The sequence below is a fragment of the Lithobates pipiens genome, unplaced genomic scaffold (genome assembly GCF_037356315.1).
Source record: "Lithobates pipiens isolate NorthernLeopardFrog02 unplaced genomic scaffold, aLitPip1_a1.2 Scaffold_8, whole genome shotgun sequence".
NCBI lineage: Eukaryota > Metazoa > Chordata > Amphibia > Anura > Ranidae > Lithobates > Lithobates pipiens.
The window spans coordinates 654,653,283-654,674,128 of NW_027507903.1; the positions used below are offsets into that span (position 1 = coordinate 654,653,283).

At 46.0% G+C, this 20,846-nt stretch overlaps 1 protein-coding gene across 1 annotated transcript in view; it reads left to right on the forward strand.

Moving 5' to 3' along the window:
* Positions 1 to 20,846, forward strand: part of LOC143962472 (C-type lectin domain family 10 member A-like) — a 67,012-nt gene that overhangs the window by 14,226 nt on the left and 31,940 nt on the right. The window contains exons 2-4 of the mRNA XM_077471746.1: positions 5,899 to 5,979; positions 6,374 to 6,484; positions 14,895 to 14,933. Of these exons, the coding sequence (XP_077327872.1) occupies positions 5,899 to 5,979; positions 6,374 to 6,484; positions 14,895 to 14,933 (231 nt within the window). The remainder of the gene's footprint in view (positions 1 to 5,898; positions 5,980 to 6,373; positions 6,485 to 14,894; positions 14,934 to 20,846) is intronic.

Below are 20,846 nucleotides of genomic sequence, written 5' to 3' on the forward strand. Positions count from 1 at the left end.
TTTGGGTACAGTGTAGCATGACCGCGCAATTGTCATTCAAATTGGGACAACACTGAAAACTTAAAATTGGCTTAGGCAGGAAGGTGTCTAAGTGCTTGGTATTGAATTGGTTAAGGTTGTGTCCTGGCACCATTGTTTGTTCCAGTTCGCACCAGTGGGTATTATAAGTTGATGAGAACCAGCTTCTCAACTGTGCTAGGATTGTAGATTGATAGTAGTCTTTGATTTCCACTAGTCCGGAGCCTCTCGCTAACCTGTGTTAGATGAGAATACTGTGCGCTCTGCGGGGTGTTTTCCTTTGCCATATATAAGAGTTTAGGTGTTTTTGTAAGGAGGAAAGGTAGGAGAGTGGGATATGAATAGGCAGAGTTCAGAATAAGTACAATAGCTGTGGAACTATTTTAATTTTGAACGCTGCTAGGTGGCCTGCCCATGAAAATTCATATTTGGCTAGGTTATCTAAGTCCCACACCATTTGTGATCTCAAGGGTATATAGTTTTCTTTGTACAATCCTTTGATGGACTTATTTAGTTAGAGTAACACCTAGGTAACCTATGCCTGTATCATTCCACACATATGGGTACTTCAATTGTAACCAGTTGTGTGTCGTACCATCTATGTTGAGGTCCAGGATATGACATTTTGTTATGTTCACTGTGACAGACCTAGCCGGGACAGAGGCTTTTGGAGGGGACTGAATGCAAGCCTCTTGCCAACCGATTATGGGCCTTGGCATTTGGGGGAACGGTCTTTTTTTGTGAGCTGTATGCCTGGGGACCCTGAAAGTGGTGCTACCTTGGATTCAAGTCCATATCCCCCCAAAACACAGACTCTGGGAACATGTTGAGAGCATTGATTGTTACACTACCTTGATATCAGAATTAAGAAGGGAAATGGGACGGAAATTTGGGTAGGAAGTTGGGTCCTTCCCTGGCTTTGGTAGTGTAACAATCAATGCTCTCATCATGTCTTCATGGCAGCGTCATTAATCAGGTTGCAAAGATATGGGACTAGAATTAGTTTTGTATTGCTTATAGTATTCACCTGGCAGCCTATCAGGGCCAGGAGTTTTGTTGTTTGGCCGAGATTCAATGGCGGATTAAATCTCATCTAGGGTAAAAGGTTTGTTTAACGTGGTCAGTCATTCATTTAATAGGGATGGAAGTTTGGTGTTGTTTAAGAAGGCATTAATAAGGTCTGTATCTTCTTTGATATTATAAAAGGGAATTATAATATGTGCTGAAGGTGTCTGCTATCTTCTGGGGGTCTACCAGTTTGATTTTCATTATAGGGTGAGTTAGAAAGGGAATCTTTGGTTTTCCTCACATCTCTGATATGTGCGGCCATGGCCTTACCAGTTTTATTGCTTGTAATGTAGTAGGTGGCTCGTAATTTCCTCTGACTTTTCGTAAGATTCTAGCGGGAGAGTTCTAAGTTCCTGCTGAAGGGAAAGCAACTGTTTCTTGTGGTCACAGCGTGGTTGGGATTTGTTCAGGTCCTCTATTCTGTTAATAGAAGAGAGTAATTGGTCAAAACGCTGCGTCCTCTTTTTTTGCTTTTAGCACATTAAGAGCAGCACACCCCGAATGACGAATGCATTGTGGGCGTTCAATAAAAGTTGTAACCTCCCTCAAAGAGATTATATTGTGTTTATTTATAAGGGGAAGAACGGAGGATAAAAGGTATTGGCTTACCAGATTTTAGGAGTAGTAGAGTGGGGGCTTGCATGTAGGCATATGCCAATGGGAGCATGGTCTGACCAGGAGATGGTGGAGATGTCAGAGCTGCACGCTGCTTGAAGTAACCACTTGTCCACGAGAAAGTGGTCAATACGTGAGCGTGAGTAAGAGTTATGTGTCGCTGAAAAGAAAGTATGGCACTGCTATCACCTAGAAGAACGTGGCTAAACATCAAATAAGTCATTGGCATGAATTAATGTGGACATAGGGGACTGTAGTCTCAGGTGTGAGGAGGAGTTGGTGTTGAAGTCCCCACATAGAATAAGGTGGCCTTTTTTAGTGGGCCGGATCCACTTAATAAGTTTGTCCAAGACACGTATTTGACCGGAATTGGGGGCATAGAGAGAGACTACTGTATAGACAATAGAGTCAATCTTGCAAACTAGAATTATAAAGTGGCCATTTGGGTCCAAGTTGCTATCCAGGAGTTGAAAGGCTACGGTATCATGTATGGCAATAAATGCACCTCTTTTTCTCTCTGGGCTGTTAGCTGTAAAAGTGTGGGGGAAAGGTTTAAGTGTACATTGCGGCACAGATCTGCTTTGGAAATGAGTCTCTTGTGTGCAGAGGATATCACACCTATGCGCTAAAGCGGTCTTCCTCTTTTGGCCGGGTGATATAACCCTTTGGGGTTAAGGGGTAGTATGTTAAGTCCCATTGGTATGTGTGGAGTGCTAGATTGAAGATTCTGTAATCAGAGTAAGAATGCGTATGCGGTAGTTGATAGACCAGATTACCAGGAAGCTTGGGAGATAATTTCCACTTGCAGGGATGGTCGAGTGCGGGTAACCATTCGACGAGCAGACAAAGTGGATGGTGTGTTCCATAGGAGATTCAAAAGAAGAAATGAAAGATATGGAGAGTTGTAACAAAACAAAGCAAACAATATACAGACAGCGGCGGCATATGCTGTGACTAAGCTGTTGGTAATCAATGAGGATAGTGTCAATGAGACCAAAGCTAGGCACTCTATGGCGACATCCGGGGCAGAGGGCTAATATGTTGAAGGATGGAACTAAATTCCAAGGAGGGGGACTCTGTGAGCAATTATTTGTTCCTGCATTGCAGGTGATGGGTGGATTTATGCCAGGGGGGTGTTATTCTCCCTGGGGGGGTTTATGCATAGCCACTTGTGGTGGTGGCTCAGGAATGATGCCCTAGGTATGGAGAATATCCAAGCCCTTATTCACAGAGGTGATATTATGAGATACACAATTTCTTTCCACCATGAGTTTGGTGGGATTGCCCTATTTGTAGGGGATGTTGTGATTACTACATGCTTTTGTCACTGTGGCAAGTTGCCTCCTCATGTCCAAGGTGTATTTGGAGAGATCCACATACAGCTGGATGTTCACGTAGGGAGCTGGAAACTGGCCAATTGACCTGGATTTTCGTAGGAGTTGCTCTTTAATGTGAAAAAAGTGTATGTGCATGATGACATCCCGTGGAATGGTTTCTGACATGTAATTCGGTTTAGGCAGGCGGTGTATGCAGTCAATGGTTAGGTCCAAAGCAGTTGCATCAGGTAGAAGGGAATTGAACATTTCAGTGGCATAGCGTTTTAAATTAGCAGGTTGCACTGACTCCGGGATCCCCCTTAGCTATAAATTATTGTGCCTGGACCTTTCTTCTAAATCTGCAATTTTTGCTTTCATCCACTGTCTGTCTTCTAAGGCCGCGTACACACGCGGGGACTGTTCGCTGAAACTGTCCGCTGAAACCAAGTTTCAGCGGACAGTCCGCTCGTGTGTGGGCTTTCAGCTGACAGTTTCAGCGAACAGTCCGCTGAACAAGGTTTTTCGGAAATTCCGAAAAACTGTCCGCTGAAACCTTGTTTCAGCGGACAGTCCCCGCGTGTGTAGGCTTGTTCGTCAAACAAAGTTGCGCGCATGCTCAGAAAGGATTTTCACGCCGAAAGTTATAATGCAGCGTATAGGACGTCGTATTTTTCGTCCCGTCGTACGTGCCGTTCACGCGCGCACGGTTTCAGCAAACTGTTCGTCCGTCGTGTGTGGCCATGTCCGTCCATGCTAATTTTGAGCGGACTGTTTGCCGAAACTGTTTGACGGACAAAGTTGGGCGAACAGTCCCCGCGTGTGTACGCGGCCTAAGTTGTCATCATAAGCATCCACCAGGTCATTTATTGTAGTAGTGGTTTCTCCCATGGAACCCCCTATGTGATTCACTCTCTCATCTAGTGAGATTATTTCACAGGAGAACTTATGGGTCAGAGTTTCAAAATCAGCATGCAGAGAATTCTGCAGTGGTAGGAGCATATCCTTCAACAATGTGTTCATCACTGGCTGAGGTATGAAATAAGGCTATAGAAGAGCAGTGGGGAGATTGCATCATGTGTTCAGGGACAGCATGGCTCACCTCTGATTCTTGTGAACTGTCATCCAAGCGCATTCTAGCTTTAGCAGGACTGGCACACATCTGGCTAGGTGATGAGGGTGGGTTTGGTGAAAAGCCCTCATTTTGGAATCCTTCAGTCCCAGGCTGGTCATCTGGCAGGTCTGTGTAGGAGCCCATTCTGAGAGAGGAGGAGGCAGGGGCCAAGGTGGCGGTGTCATCTTGACAGCCTCCTCACAGAAGGAAGAATTTTGTTAGCTTCTGCGGGCACCGATCGTCCTTCCTCTTCCTGGACATATCGGTAGTGTTCCTGTGGGTGTCAGTCAGGTGCTGAGGCATGTCCTCACTGGAAGCCTTAAATGCTCCGGAGCTCGGATCCTATGCTGCCATACAGTGCACGCACTGGCCACGCCCCCCATCCTTTTCTTACTTTCTCCCTCCATCTCTCTCTCTTTCCTTCTTTTTCCCCCTTTATCCCTCTCTATTTCTATCCTTCTTTCTTTTCACCCCCTCTCTTTTTTTCCTTCTTTCTTTCCCCGGCCATCCCTCTCTCTTTCTTCCTCCACCCCCTCTCGTTCTTTCTACCTCCATCCTCCTCTCTTTCTTTCTCCATACATCCCCCTTTATTTCTCTCTTTCTGTGACAGCTTGCCAGAATAGATAGGATCTGTGAGAGCAGTTTCCCTGCAGGGCTCTGCTTGAGGAGAACATATCTGAATTATTCATTACTGTCCCTATACTGTGCCCTCCTGCCCCCTGTACTGTCCACTTACTCCCCCCTGTGCTGTACTCTTCTGCACTGTATCCTCCTAATACAGTTCATTCTTATCACTTGAATTATTTTTCCCCATTATGGGTGTAAGGGAACCTCATGTCTAAGTTTTGCCTAAGGCCTCATAAAGTCTAGAGCTGCCTCTGAAGACAGAAGTCTAGTGAAGGGGGGCGGAAGCCTAATAGTAGGTTTGTAGCTGCAATATAGGAGACTTACTGAATTTAATTTACAAGTGCAGTTGACCTAGCTGGGTTTGGCATCACAACCTATACTATGCCATGTCAGGGGAGACTAGTACAAAGGGTTAGAGACATAAAGTTTGGTTAAGGGTCAATTTTTCTGTCCTAGCTTTAGCAGGCCAGGAGGGCCAGTCTAGGAGGAATTTTGTCATGGTTAGATTGGCTTTGGTGAACATGTGTTCCAGGTGCATGTGTTGGTTGACAGTGGCCATAGCTTGTTGAAGGTTTGGAATGGTACTGCTTTTCCATTTACAGGCTATGGTTAGACGAGCAGCAATGAAGATGTGTGTCAGGACTGGATGGGAATGTCTGGGCCAATCTTCTAAACCCAAGGCCAACTGGGGTGGTAATATTTCTCTCATACCAGCATTATTTATCAAAGACTGAATGTCTGTCCAGAATTATGTGAGACCTGAGCATGTCAGTTTCAACTTTTATCATGTAAAGTCATCCTTGAGCTCCAGTCAGGGACTTTGCCTGGGGCATGGGCACTCAACCTGAGGTCCTCCAGCTGTCGCAGAACTTCAAGTCCCATGGGGCATTGCAAGGCTGACAGCTACAAGCATGACTCCCAAGGGAAGAGGCATGATGGAGCTTACAACCCCTGCAACAGCTGAATGGCCATAGGTTGAGCACCCATGGCCTAGGATTAGATGATGTCACCAGTCTCATGAAAAGAATATTGAGTGGAGAGTATATATCGCTCTCACAGTGCTCCATTATATCTGCATTGCATTGCCTGAATATCCTCCCTGGAATCTTAGGTTTTTATATGAAGGTCTCTGTTCCTTAATAGATGAACTTTGTGAGGACGCTGTATATACCAACTTGTGTGAACTCAATGTACGAAGGATGGGGAATACAGCAACAGCCAAAGGTAAGTTATTATAATGAGGGGTATCCTCTTCATCCATTATAGACAGCTGAGGACCCGAGTCTCTATTTATAGGACACGTCCACCAATACTGCTATACTGGATCTATAAAACAAATTAACCAATCAGATATCACCTCTTACTATCTCTGTATAAAGGTAATAAAAACCAGCATCTCATTGGTTTCCATGCTTCAGTATAAATTTCACACACAGATATGATATACTGTATGCTGCATGACATAATATATTGATTTATGTGAAATAACACGATGCAATAGAGATATACTGTATAACACAGATAAAATATAAAATGTCTTTATCTGAGATAAGAATTCTGGAGGATCATTATACCGGCTGATACACACAGGATTATTCACTATCCCCTCTGTCTGTAGAGATTCCACCTTCCAGGAGTACAAAGAACCGGGTGATACTGATCCTGGGGGTCCTCCTAATATTGGCCTTCATTACTGTGGTCATCCTCATGAGTTTCCTCTTCATTTACTGTAAGTATCTCTACTATAATTATCATTTGGATTATTACATGAAACTAAAAGAGAAAGGAAAAGTGTACTGTTTAAGCATTGGCAGTACAGGGATTTATTTACCATAATCGTATTCAGGGGTGGGGAGGGGGGGGAGTTGGTGCCTGGGGGGGAGCTATGGAGCAAGGACCCGGATTCCACCTTCTACATGCCCGCATTGTCCACCACTTGTGGCATGGGGGGATTGTTCAAGTAGGTGTTCTGTTCACCTTAGGACACTGATGAGTGTATTCAGGAAGAAAACGTAAGGGTGTGCAGAGGGTGTGAGGGTTTGCAAGGGATGTAAGGGAAAGGGGTTTAAAAGATGTTAGGGGGAAATACACACAGGAGATGTAGGGTTCAGGAGATGCTTAGTGAAGGGAAGTGGATTAGGGAATGTAAGAAGAAGGGGCGCACATGGGATAAAGAGTGAAAAACAGGGCCACCACTAAATCGTGGGACCCTGTACAGGTTGACTAGCTGTAAGCCAAAAGGTTTTAGGATGTTCATTGTGAACAAACATGGCAGCTTCCTGCTATTAATGGTTGCTAGGGGAGCAGCAGGTGCAGGTACCCACCATGAGCTTAGCATCTGTGGCCATTTAGATGAATGGAATGGGTGATGCCAATGGTTGCTAAGGATGTGGTTGGGGCAGGTACCCACTGCGTTCTCAGCAAACACTGACATCACACGTCCCCGCTTTCTTACAGATGTAACATATTTCCTCTATCTTTTGCATGTGTGTGTATTAGAGTTGTGTGAATGTGCTTGAACTTGGCTCACATTCAGAGAACACAACAAAATATCCTCAAAGTGCAAATGTTAATGCACACCCTACTGATGTCATTTTGAGGGGATTATTAAACTTTTTTTTTTTTTTCTGGCCATTGTCAAGGCTAATATGCAAACAAAGGACATTGTTAGATGGGCACTGCTAAGGGGAACATGTACCAATGCAAGATCGTTAAAAAATTGTTACAAAATAGTTCAGTGGGGAGTGGATTTTTTATTAAGACTTAAATTGAAACATTAAAAATGCACAAGTCCATGACTGGGGAATGACCAAAACCTGCCTGTAAAATGAGGCACCTGTAGGAGGTGTTATTTCAAAAGAAGAATATGTGCTGATAAATGGTAGCTTACAAATAGAAACAGGATGATTGTAACTAATGCCACGTACGCACGACCAAACTTTTCGACAGCAAAGGTCCAACAGAGTGAATCAGTTGGACAATTCGATCGTGTATGGGCTCCATTGGACCTTTGCTGTCCAAAAATCTGACGGACTTTAGAAATAGAACATGTTTCATTTTTTTTTTTTGCTGGAACTGCTCCGGACCCAGTTCCTATCGAGAAATCCGCTCGTGTATGTATGCTAGCCCGACAGATGAAAACCGACGCTAGGGCAGCTATTGGCTACTGGCTATGAACTTCCTTATTCTAGTCCGGTCGTACGTCATCATGTTCGAATCCGTCGGACTTTGGTGTGATTGTTTGTGGCCAAGTCCGTTAATTCACAAAGTCTGTCGAAATTCCGTCAGAAAGACCATCGAACCTAGTACGTCAGAAAAGTCCGCTCTTGTGTACGCGGCATGAGTGGGATACCTGATGACATCATTGACTCCATATTGTCATATTGTCATGGCCATATAGGATCAATGGCATCATCCAGACAAAAAGGGAGAGGCAATAAGTGTACGGCCTTCATGAACTATACCAGTCCTTATTCACTCATCATTTGGTGGGCCCCTTGCAATAGGGGGCCCCCTTGGTAAGGCATTATGTCTCTATATTGATGGGAACAAGGGCCTCGTCCACACAATTCTGGGCCATGGTAGTGAGGATCTGCAGGGGGGTTTATAAGAATCTGGAAGCCCTCATTAAAATAGGAAGGTCCCCATATATGCCATATGCCACTGCCCCCTACCTGATTGGGGGCAGTGGCATGAACTAAATGCTAAATACATGAACTGTAATTTAATTTAAGAAAAAGCCCCATGGTGTAAATAGTAAATCATGCTGTCAAGCAATGCTGATCCATCATCAATCGAGGAAGGAAAGATGATTGGCCATCAGGCTTCTTTCTGCTTGAGTGCGTCAGTCAGCACACTGCTTCTCCCAGTCTGGAACTTCAGATATTACAGCCCATATATTGTAAGAACCAGGCGAGACTAGCTCAGTTACAAAACTGCAACATGGAACTGTTTATTGAAACAAAGGTATGCAGAGATATTCAAACATCTCTTCAGTAGACTGTCCAATCAGCAGGAAGAGCTGTTGGAGGAATTTGCCCTCTCACAGCTAATCTACATACACATCCCATAATACCCAAGGCAGACAGACACAATAGAACAGTTGAATACAGCCATACCCCAAACAACCCAACAAAGAGCACACCATAGTATAAGATATTATATATATATATATATTTATACAGTATATATATAGAGTGTAGAGTTTAAATAGAGAAAATGGCTCTCTCAGTTTTCTCCATCCAGGTTTTGCTAGTTCTGGATGGGATTTGTAGTTTGGAGATCCCTGAGAGTCATGGGTGGGACGCGATCTCCAACCCTGTGTCCAGGTCTTGAGGAGCAAGCAGGGTGTGTGCCCAGCTGCACACAGCCCATATGACGAGGGGCTGGTGAGAGCAGAAGGGGGAAGGAAGGTGGAGTTGGAGCAGCGGCTCCTAGTGAGTGTCTCTGTGTGAAGAGCTAAGCTGTGTGCATTGAGGGGCTTGAAAACCTGTATGCGTTTAAGAAGCCTGAAGCTGCGTGCATTTAAGAAGCCTGAAGCTGTGTGCATCCAAGACTGTGGGCCTGGAAGAGCTGGTGGTTTGAGGGACCAGTACCTGTAGCAGCAGTGCTGTTGAAGAGTAGCCAGGTGGGCTTGTATTTTCAGTTGTGTCTGAATGACGTTTAAACCCCTGCGTGGGATTCTTGAGTGGATTTTGTTTTTATCATTTAATAAACGTGGGCTAACAGGCCCTTAACTATAAACGCCCATCTGATGTGGACTCACTACATGAAAACGCATCCACCACTGAGCTGAACAATCCCCCTATGCCACTATATATATACTGTATATGTATATGTATATATATATATATATATATATATATATATATATATATATATATATACACACACACACAGTATCTCACAAAGGTGAGTACACCCCTCAGTCACATTTTTGTAAATATTTTATTCTATCTTTTCATGTGACAACACTGAAGAAATTACACTTGTCTACAATGTAAAGTAGTGAGTGTACAGCTTGTATAACAGTGTGAATTTGCTGTCCCCTCAAAATAACTCAACACCCAGCCATTAATTTCTAAACCGCTGGCAACAAAAATGAGTACACCCATAAGTGAAAATGTCCAAATTGGGCCCAATTAGCCATTTTCCCTCCCCGGTAGGGATGAGCCGAACACACCCCTGTTCGGTTCGCACCAGAACCTGCGAACAGATCTAAACTTCGTGTGAACTTTAGAACCCAATTAAAGTCTATGGGACTCGAACGTTCACAATCTAAAGTGCTAATTTTAAAGGCTAATATGCAAGTTACTGTCCTAAAACGTGTTTGGGGACCTGGGTCCTGCCCCAGGGGACATGGATCAATCCAAAAAAAAGTTTTAAAAACTGACGTTTTTTTCAGGAGCAGTGATTTTAATAATGATTAAAGTGAAACAATAAAAGTGTAATATTCCTTTAAATATCATACCTGGGTGGTGTCTATAGTATGCTTGTAAAGGGGCGCATGTTTCCCGTGTTTATAACCGTCTGACAGCAAAATTACATTTCTAAAGGAAAAAGTAATTTAAAACTACTTGTGGCTATAATGAATTGTCAATCCGTTCTACACATAAAAGTTAATTGATAAAAACGGTTCCCACAGGGGAACCCCGAACCAAAATGTAAAAAAAAAAAAAATGCATGGGGGTCCCCCTTAATTCCATACCAGGCCCTTTAGGTCTGGTATGGATATTAAGGGGAACCCCCGTGCCAAAATGTGGCCTGGTACGGTTCAGGAGGGAGGGGGGCCGCTCTCTCGCCCCCCCCTCTTTTACTGCGGCCTGCCAGGTTGCGTGCTCGGATAAAGGATCTGGTATGGATTTTTAGGGGGACCCCACATCATTTTTTTTTTAAATTTGATGCGGGGTTCCCCTTAATATCCATACCAGAACAGGTGTCATCTGGATCCAGCATCAGGGAACGCCTAGACCGCCAGGTGTCTGACTACATCGGGTTAACGGCCGATGTGGATGCTCTGAGAAGTGATGAACCCCTGGACTACTGGGTGGGCAGGCTTGACCTCTGGCCAGAGCTTGCCCAATTTGCAATGGAACTGTTGGCTTGCCCCTCGTCCAGTGTCCTGTCCGAAAGGATGTTCAGCGCAGCAGGGGGGATCGTGACCAGTAAGCCCACTCGCCTAGCTCACGACAGTGTTTACTATCTGACATTTATAAAAATGAATGAGGCATGGATCTCAGAGGAATTCAACACATGTGACCAGTAGACCATGTATATGCATAACTCTATAAACCATTTATTTAATCGAGCACACAGACCTTTTTTCTACCTTTGGCTCACTTCCTTGTACAAAAAAAGCACACCGTACTTTATGCCCTTACCCTCCTGTTTGAAGAGGTTGAGCGGTGTCATATTTTTGGGTCCCGCAGCGAGTTGCTGGTATTAGTGCTGCTGTCAGTGCTCTATCTCGGTGCTGGTGTCAGTGCTCTCTCTCTATCTCGGTGCTGGTGTGGTGTCAGTGCTCTTGATCTCGGTGCTGATGTGGTCTCAGTGCTCTCTATCTCGGTGCTGGTGTGGTCTCAGTGCTCTCTATCACGGTGCTGGTGTCAGTGCTCTCTATCATGGTGCTGGTGTGGTGTCAGTGCTCTCTATCATGGTGCTGGTGTGGTGTCAGTGCTCTCTATCACAGTGCTGGTGTGGTCTCAGTGCTCTCTATCTCGGTGCTGGTGTCAGTGCTCTCTATCTCAGTGCTGGTGTCAGTGTTCTCTATCTCGATGCTGGTGTGGTGTCAGTGCTCTCTAACATGGTGCTGGTGTCAGTGCTCTCTCTCTATCTCGGTGCCGGTATCAGTGGTAGTGCTCTCTCTCTCTATCTCGGTGCTGGTGATGTCAGTGCTCTCTATCTCGGTGCTGGTGTGGTGTCAGTGCTCTCTATCTCGATGCTGGTGTCAGTTCTCTCTATCTCAGTGCTGGTGTCAGTGCTCTCTATCAAGGTGCTGGTGTCAGTGTTCTCTATCACGGTGCTGGTGTGGTGTCAGAGCTCTCTATCTTGGTGCTGGTGTCAGTGCTCTCTATCACGGTGCTGGTGTCAGTGCTCTCTATCTCGGTGCTGGTGTCAGTGCTCTCTATCTCGGTGCTGGTGTCAGTGCTATCTATCTCAGTGCTGGTGTCAGTGGAGCCCTGCATAGGTGGGGGTAATGGTCGGGCAGAGGGAGGGGCTCAAGCACAGGTTGGCACACTGGGACACTGGCACAGGACTGCACTGCCCTGACTTTAGCACTGATCATCTCCTGCACCCCCTTTATAGCCTGCCCTGACCTTGCCTCTCCTCCGTGGCCTTCATGCGCTCCTGAATTGTCAAAATTTCACAGATAAAAAAAGAATGCTTGTCATTGTCGATCCCAGATTCACTTAATACTTTTGTCATGTCAGTGTCCATGTGGTGGGACTATGTGTACACAGCTAGTAAGTATTTTGTGGCTGTAAATATGACCTGTAGGTTTTTAAGGTTCACCTTCCATTAAAGTCAATGGGGCCCGCCACGAACTTAGCGGTTCACAAACTTTTGGCCGTGTTCGCGAAACGTCCCATTGGAAGTTCATCCATCACTAATTTTCATCCTTGACAAACTCTGGTAAAATCCTCAAAGAATCACTAGAAGCCCTTATAGTGACAATCACCAAACCAGGCAAACCTATGGACAATCCAGCTAACTATCGTCCCATTTCACTACTCATAGACATAAAACATTTTGCCAAATTACTAGCCTCCAGAGTTTCCCAATATGTCCCATCCCTGGTCCACAAGGATCAGGTAGGGTTTGTTTTAGGACGGCAGGCCTCTGACGGAACTCGTCGTTTTATAGAACTGATTCAGTAGGCAGAGCGCAGGCGAGGACCTTTTCTGCTCTTGTCTCTTGATGCGGAGAAAGCCTTTGACAAGGTGCACTGGAATTATCTTAAGGAGGTTCTTTTGAAATACGGCTTTAGTGGCCCTATTCTCTCAGCAATCTGAGATGTAAACTCTGTCCCTAGTGTGGACCTCCAGACTTTTATCTAACACCTTTGACATCACCAATGGTACCTGTCAGGGATGTCCACTCACCCCTATTATTTTTGATTTAATCATGGAACAAAGAAAAAAAAAGCCAATTTTTTTCCTCAGTTTAGGCCGATATGTATTCTTTTACATACTTCTGGTAATAAAAATTGCAATAAGCGTATATTGATTGGTTTGTGCAAAAGGTATAGCATCTACAAATAGGGGATAGATTTATGGCATTTTTATTATTATTTTTTTACTAGTAATGGTGGCGATCTGCGATATTTTTCAAGACTGCGACATTATGGCGGACACATTTTTTGGGATGGTTGCCAATTATACAGTGATCAGTGCTATAAAAATGCACTGATTACTGTATAAATGTCACTGACAGGGAAGGGGTTAACACTAGGAGGGGGTGATCAAGGGGTTAACTGTGTTCCCTAGTGTGTGTTCTAACTGTAGGGGGAGGGGACTGACTATAGGAGATGACAGATCTTGTTCCTAGCTATTAGAAACTCACGATCTACCTCTCCTCTCCTCTCCTCACAGAACAGTGATGTGTGCATTTTACACACATGTCCCTGTTCTGCCTCTCGCTCCCGCAATCGTGCGTGGTCACCGCGACCGCCGGTCACAAGCATCAACACCCCCGCAGGGCAGCGGGTGCACACCTGCTATCCCACTTATAGGAGCCGATGTACAACTATGACAGCTCGCGGGATCGTGCTGACCTGGGTATGGATATTCTTGGCATACACTGTGTGACAGCTGATTGGAGGAAAGGCACACACCCCCCACTCCACATAGGCAGAGGAAGGAAGGAACGTGCAGAGCTGTGCTGTGAATAGACAAGCTTTCTGCTTATCTTTTTATAGCACCCACCATGACACAAATCTCAGGCTGGTTTTATCTCGTTGTTGGAGAACTTGTCAGAAGTTATCATGCTGATAACAGTGGAACGAAACAGTTTACTTGAAAATCAATAAAAAAGAAAAAAAAAGAAAAAAGCTAGTTACACACATGGAGAGAAAACCAAATTAAACAAATAAGTGCCCATGCTAGTGCATTGGCTAGATCGTGTGACCTGGTAACAAAAAATTAACCTGATCAGCCGTAGCCCAAGAAAAAATAATGTGGCCATTCTCATAGTAGGTTTCCCAAGCGATAATAAGAGCACCCCTGGAGTGACCAAATCCCAGGTGGCACTGGCAACTTGGGCTCTCTGCCTTCCCAGCCCATGACCAGACCAGGTAGCACCATTCAAATCGGGAGGCACTGGGTCCCTCAAGAACATCACCATAGAATTTTTCCTGTGCCACACCTTACCTAGGGAGCACCCCAGTTTCTGTTCCTACAGGACAAACCTTTAGAGTGCCCATTATACCAGAAATACTATACATGCCCATCAGGGCTGGACTGGGATAAAAATGTGTCCCTGGACTTCATCCAGACCAGCCCACTTAAAATTTTGCAAACAGGCACAAAAACAGTATATAAAACTATATGTAATTGTGCAGAAAAACATAAGTAGCATAACATGAGTCCTCACTAACCTCTTTTATTATTTCACTTATTCTCCTGTTTTTTTCTCAACTTTCTCACATCACTGACTGAAGTTGAGGGTAAGCCGCGCAGCCATTACTTTGTCACTGAAATCGGCCCACTGAGCCATCGGCCCACCAGGAAACTCCCTGTAGGCCCGATGGCCAGTACATGCCTGATGCCAATACTACTACAAAAGGAGCTTGTTAGCCCCCTTGTGATAGTAATAAAGTTAAACAAAAAAATAAAAAGCAAGTTAAAAAAAATATAATAAAATTCATAAAAATTATAGGAAATTATTAAAAGCAACCACATTACCCCATGTACACAATTTTAAAGCTTGACCTGTTGGGTATCCATTTAATCAGTGCAAGCTCATCTTTTATATATTACAAGAACAAAAAATGTGAAGATCCAAAATATTCAGACTTCGGTGCAATCTGTTGATAATGCCTTTCTATGTTTTTTTTTTTTTTTTTCTAGCTGCATTTGCTTTTCTGAGCTCCCCAACAGTCAAGGGATCTTTTCTGACATGATTTTCTATTTTCTTATTAGATAAAAGTTTCCAAGAGGATATTCTACAGATGAAGAATGGTGAGTGTTTAGGAATCCAAGGTTGCTATTGAGTAGGGATGAGCCGAACACCCCCCGGTTCGGTTCGCACCAGAACTTTCGAACGGACCCCAAATTCGTATGAACGTTAGAACCCCATTGAAGTCTATGGGACTCAAACGTTCGAAATTAAAAGTGCTAATTTTAACGGCTAATATGCAAGATACTGTCCTAAAAAGGGTTATGGGACCTGGCTCCTGCCCCAGGGGAAATGGGTCAATGTAAAAAAAAGTTTTAAAAAAGCCTGTTTTGGCGGGAGCAGTGATTTTAATGACTATTAAAGTGAAAAAAAAGTGAAATATTCCTTTAAATATCGTGCCTGGGGGGTGTCTGTAGTATGCCTGTGAAGTGCCACATGTTTCCCGTGTTTAGAACAGTTCCTGCACAAAATGACATTTAATGGAAATAACGTCATTTAAAACTGCTTGCGGTTTTAATGTTATATCTGGTTCCTGCAATATGGTTGAAAATCATTGAGAAAAATGGCATGGGTAGCCCTCCCTGCCCATTACCAGCCGCTTTGGGTCTTGTACGCATATTAAGGGGAACCCCGTACCCATATTAAAAAAAGAAAATACGTGTGGCCCCCATGCCCTATATACTCAGAACAGCAGTATACAGGCGGTGCAAACAAGACAGGGACTGTGTAGGTTTGTTGTGTTAAGTTGAATCTGTTTGTAATTTTCAACTGGTACATTTTTAAAGTGTAGCTCCAGTCAAAAAAAATATTTTTAAGCTTTTTGGAAAATATAGGGAAGGGTTATCTTCCCTGTATAATTTGTTTTGCCGTCCGTCTTTTTTCATCTCACTTGCTGTTGTCTACTTCCGTTTGCAAGTAGGAGATGCTTGTAAGTTGGATGTTTGAAAGTAGGGGCCTGCCCTATATGCTCTGCAGAAATGGCGTAACAAGGTGTTGGTTTTTCCCCAATATTGTAAGCCCTCAAAGTGACTCTTGGTGGGCGCTGGAACGGTTATATCAAGAATTGTAATTACATGCCATTGTTGAACAGTGGTAGAAAAATTGACCTTTGGTGGTTGTGGTGCTGGTGCCACAACACTATAAGTCCTCACAGTTAATCTGGGTGGGCACAGGAACGGGCCCTCCTGTGAAATATTATATCAAGAATTGTAATTACATGTCCCTGTTAAACAGGGGCAGAAAAATTGGGCCTTAGGCACTGGTGCTGGTGCCACAACACTGCAACCTCTGCCATATACTCTAGTTTTAGTGCAGGAATTAGCCCTGCTGCAAAGCATTGCATCAAAAATTGTAATTAAACGCCCCTGTTAAACAGGGGCAGAAAAATTGGGCCTTAGGCACTGGTGCTGGTGCCACAACACTGCAACCTCTCCCATATACTCTAGTTTTAGTGCAGAAATTAGCCCTGCTGCAAAGTATTGCATCAAAAATTGTAAACAAACGCCCCTGTTAAACAGGGGCAGAAAAATTGGGCCTTAGACACTGGTGCTGGTGCCACAACACTGCAACCTCTCCCATATACCCTAGTTTTAGTGCAGGAATTAGCCCTGCTGCAAAGCATTGCATCAAAAATTTTAATTAAACGCCCCTGTTAAAAGGGGGCAGAAAAATTGGGCCTTAGGCACTGGTGCTGGTGCCACCACACTGCAACCTCTTCCATATACTCTAGTTGTAGTGCAGGAATTAGCCCTGCTGTAAAGCATTGCATAAACAATTGTAATTAAATGCCCCTGTTAAACAGGGGCAGAAAAATTGGGCTGATGGCATCACCCAGAACCAGAAATGTTCTTCCAACATATCAGCGGAAGAGGAAGAGGATAGACAATCAACATAACAGGACAGTCACTCAGCATCAGCATAGGCAGTCTTGAAGGGATGTGATATTTCAAAAAAAATTATTCTGTTACATCAGCTTCAGGTGCTTGGTAGCTGTGGGTGATCCAAGACTGATTCATCTTGATGAAGGTCAGTCGATCAACTGATTCGGTGGACAGGCACACCCTGTGATCGGTAACAAAGCCACCAGCAGCACTGAAGGTGCGTTCCGAAAGAACGCTGGATGCAGGACAGGCCAGTAGCTCAATTGCATACTGTGCAAGCTCTGGCCAGTGATCCATCCTCAAGACACAGTAAGCCAGAGGATTTTCGGTGGGAAAGGTGTCCAAGTCTGACCTTGCCCCTAGGTATTCCTGCACCATGTAAATCAGACGCTGGCGATGGTTGCTGGAACCGATCATACCTTGGGGCTGCGGACTAAAAAATTGTCTGAAAGCATCGGTCAGACGGCCACCTTCTCCACCGCTCCTTCTGACGATGCCTCAGCAACACGTTGTCCATGACCAGGAGTTTGTAACCTCCCAGTCTCTGGGAACGTGTTGCACAGACCTTTCTGCAAGGCCTCCCGGAGATGTCTCATCCTCTGATCCCTCTGCGATGGCAAGATAAGGTCGGCAACCTTACCCTTGTACCGTGGATCAAGGAGAGTGGCCAGCCAGTAATGGTCCCTCTCCTTGATCCGAAGAATACGAGGATCCTTCCGCAGGCTTTGCAGGATCAGGGAGGCCATGCAGTGTAGGTTAGCTGAGGCATTCAGTCTGGAGTCCTCTGGGTCACTAAGGACAACATGATCCGCAGCTACCTCCTCCCAGCCACGTACAAGTCCACGGGTTTCTTGGGACTGTAAATCATCCCTACAAGACTTCTGCTGCTGCTGATGCTGAGTGCCAGCCTCCACCTCCATGCTGACACAATCATCCTCCTCCTCCTCCTCATCCTCTTCCTGTGTGATGGGTGGCACAGCAGGAGGAACACTGTCTGGATAAAGGGGGCCTTGAGAGGCAAGGAAGTCCTCCTCTTCCTGCCTCTGTTCTGCCTCAAGTGCCCTGTCCATTATTCCACGCAGCGTATGCTCCAAGAGGTGGACAAGAGGTACAGTGTCACTGATGCATGCACTGTCACTGCTCACCATCCTTGTGGCCTCCTCAAACGGTGACAGGACAGTGCATGCATCCCTGATCATGCCCCACTGGCGTGGTGAGAAAAAACTGAGCTCCCCTGACCCTGTCCTGGTGCCGTAGTCGCACAGATACTCATTGATGGCCCTCTGCTGCGTGTGCAGCCGCTGCAGCATGGCCAACGTTGAGTTCCACCTGGTGGGCATGTCACATATAAGGCGGTTCTTGGGCAGGTTCAAAACCTTTTGGAGCTCAGCCAGCCGAGCACAGGCATTAAATGATTGGCGGAAACGCACACAGACTTTCCTGGCCTGCTTCAGGACATCCTGTAAGCCCGGGTACCTGCCCAAGAACCGCTGCACCACCAAGTTAAGGATGTGAGCTACACAGGGCACATGGGTCAGTTGTCCCTGTCAGAGGGCGGAGAGGAGGTTGGTGCCATTGTCGCTAACCACCATTCCTGGCTTAAGCTGGCGTGGCGTCAACCACCTCTCGGCCTGCCCCTGCAGAGCTGACAAAACATCCGCCCCAGTGTGGCTCCTGTCCCCCAAACAAACCAGCGCAAGCACGGCATGGCATCGTTTTGCCTGCGTACTTGCGTAGCCCCTGGAACGCCTACGGAGCACCGCTGGTTCTGAGGACTGAGCACTGGAAGAGGCCATGGAGGAAGAAGAAGAGGAGGGGGTGGAGGAGAGAGGTGTGTCACAACCAATAGTAGCATTTTGGAGGCGTGGTGGCGGAACAACCTCCAACACTACTGCACCTTGTCCTGCATCCTTCCCAGCTGCCAGAAGAGTGACCCAATGGGCCGTGAAAGACAGGTAATGTCCCTGTCCATGCCTGCTGGACCATGAGTCAGCGGTAATATGCTCCTTACCGCTGAACGCCCTGTCCAGCGAGGCAAGGACATTGCCTTCCACATGCCGGTAGAGAGCCGGAATCGCCTTCGGTGAGAAAATGTGGCGTTTGGGGACCTACCACTGAGGAACCGCACATTGTACAAACTCACGGAAGGGGGCCGAGTCTACCAACTGAAAAGGCAGCAGTTGAAGTGCTAGCAATTTAGCCAAGCTAGCATTCAACCGCTGGACATGTGGATGGCTGGGAGTGAACTTCTTTCGCCGGTCCAGCAGCTGGGGCAGGGACATTTGCCTGCTATAATCAGACGTGGGTGTACTGCTAGCAGATTGCCGGAAGCACTTGGCTGTGACACACCTAATTCTACACCTTCATTCCTCTCAGAGCAGGTTTCAGAGAGGACTGAAAGTCTAGTGGGGTTGGAAATCCCAGCTGATGAGGAGCAAGGAGAGTTCCGCTTTGTTCTTTGGTGTGGGTCTTTGAGGTACGCTTGCCAACGAGCTGCATGGCAGGTCAACATATGTCTGGTCAAGCATGTGGTGCCCAAGCGGCTGATGTTTTGGCCACGCGAGATACGCTTGAGACATATGTTGCAAATAGCAGCGGTGCGATCTGATGCACTCGTCTCAAAAAAGGCCCACACCAAAGAACTTTTAGAATAACGCGCAGAGGCAGCGCCCTGCACAGGCGGAGCTCTGCGGTGGGATTCAGTCGGTGTGCTGCCCCTAAGCTGGCCCCCGGAGGGCATCCTGCCTTGTTGGACATGTGCCTCCTCCTCCTCCTCTCTCCTACCAGGCACCCACGTGGAGTCAGTGCCCTCATCATCCCCTCCCTTTTCATCGCTGGAGCAAACCTGGCAGTATGCTGCAGCTTGTGGAACATGACTGCCAGTTTGCTGTCCTTCTTGAGCATCCCCTCTCTCTGCGCTCACGCTACTGCCTTCCTCTAGCTGAGTATCATCATCAGAGCCTACAAAACACTGGGCATCCTCCTGGAGCATGTACCCAACACTGTGCTCAAAGAGTTCAGGAGACTCCTCAGGAGGACGTGGTGGGTCTAGGGAAGGAGTCACTGATGATGACATTGAGAGGAGGGAAGACGATGCGTTGGCAGCTGCTTTGCTAGTACCCTGAGACTGAGTGAGAGAGGATGAGGAGGATGAAGAGGGCTTGGTCATCCACTCTACCAAGTCGTTGGCATGTTGCGGCTCAACATGTCCAGCTGCCGAAAACAAGGACAAGCGTGTCCCATGGCCACGTGCTGATGATGACGATGCACTGCGTCCACGACCAGCAATGTTGTCTCTAGACATAGAGCCTGCTTGCCCTCTTTTATCGGCTCACGCCTGTCTGCATCTCCTTGCTGGCCTTCCAGACATGGTAATGGCCTGAAGGGAGTTGGGATAACCAACAATTGGGTAGTGTATATTGTGCTGGAGGCACACACAACGTCCACTAACTCCTGCAGATGGCAGATGGCTCAAATAGAGAAGAGCTATGTAGGTGGATATAGCGGTGTATACTGGGTTCAGAGCACGCAGACAGCACGTACAATCTCCTACCGCTGATGCAAGCTCTATTTAAAATGAGCAAGATAGTTTGCTATATAGGTGGATATAGCGGTGTATACTGGGTTTAGAGCACGCAGACAGCACGCACAATCTCCTACCGCTGACTGCAAGCTCTATTTAAAACGAGCAAGATAGTTTGCTATATAGGTGGATATAGCGGTGTATACTGGGTTCAGAGCATGCAGACAGCACGCACAAGCTCCTACCGCTGACTGCAATCTCAATTTAAAACGAGCAAGATAGTTTGCTATATAGGTGGATATAGCGGTGTATACTGGGTTCAGAGCACGCAGACAGCACGCACAAGCTCCTACCGCTGACTGCAAGCTCTATTTAAAACGAGCAAGATAGTTTGCTATATAGGTGGATATAGCGGTGTATACTGGGTTCAGAGCACGCAGACAGCACGCACAAGCTCCTATCGCTGACTGCAAGCTCTATTTAAAACTAGCAAGATAGTTTGCTATATAGGTGGATATAGTGGTGTATACTGGGTTCAGAGCACGCAGACAGCACGCACAAGCTCCTAACAC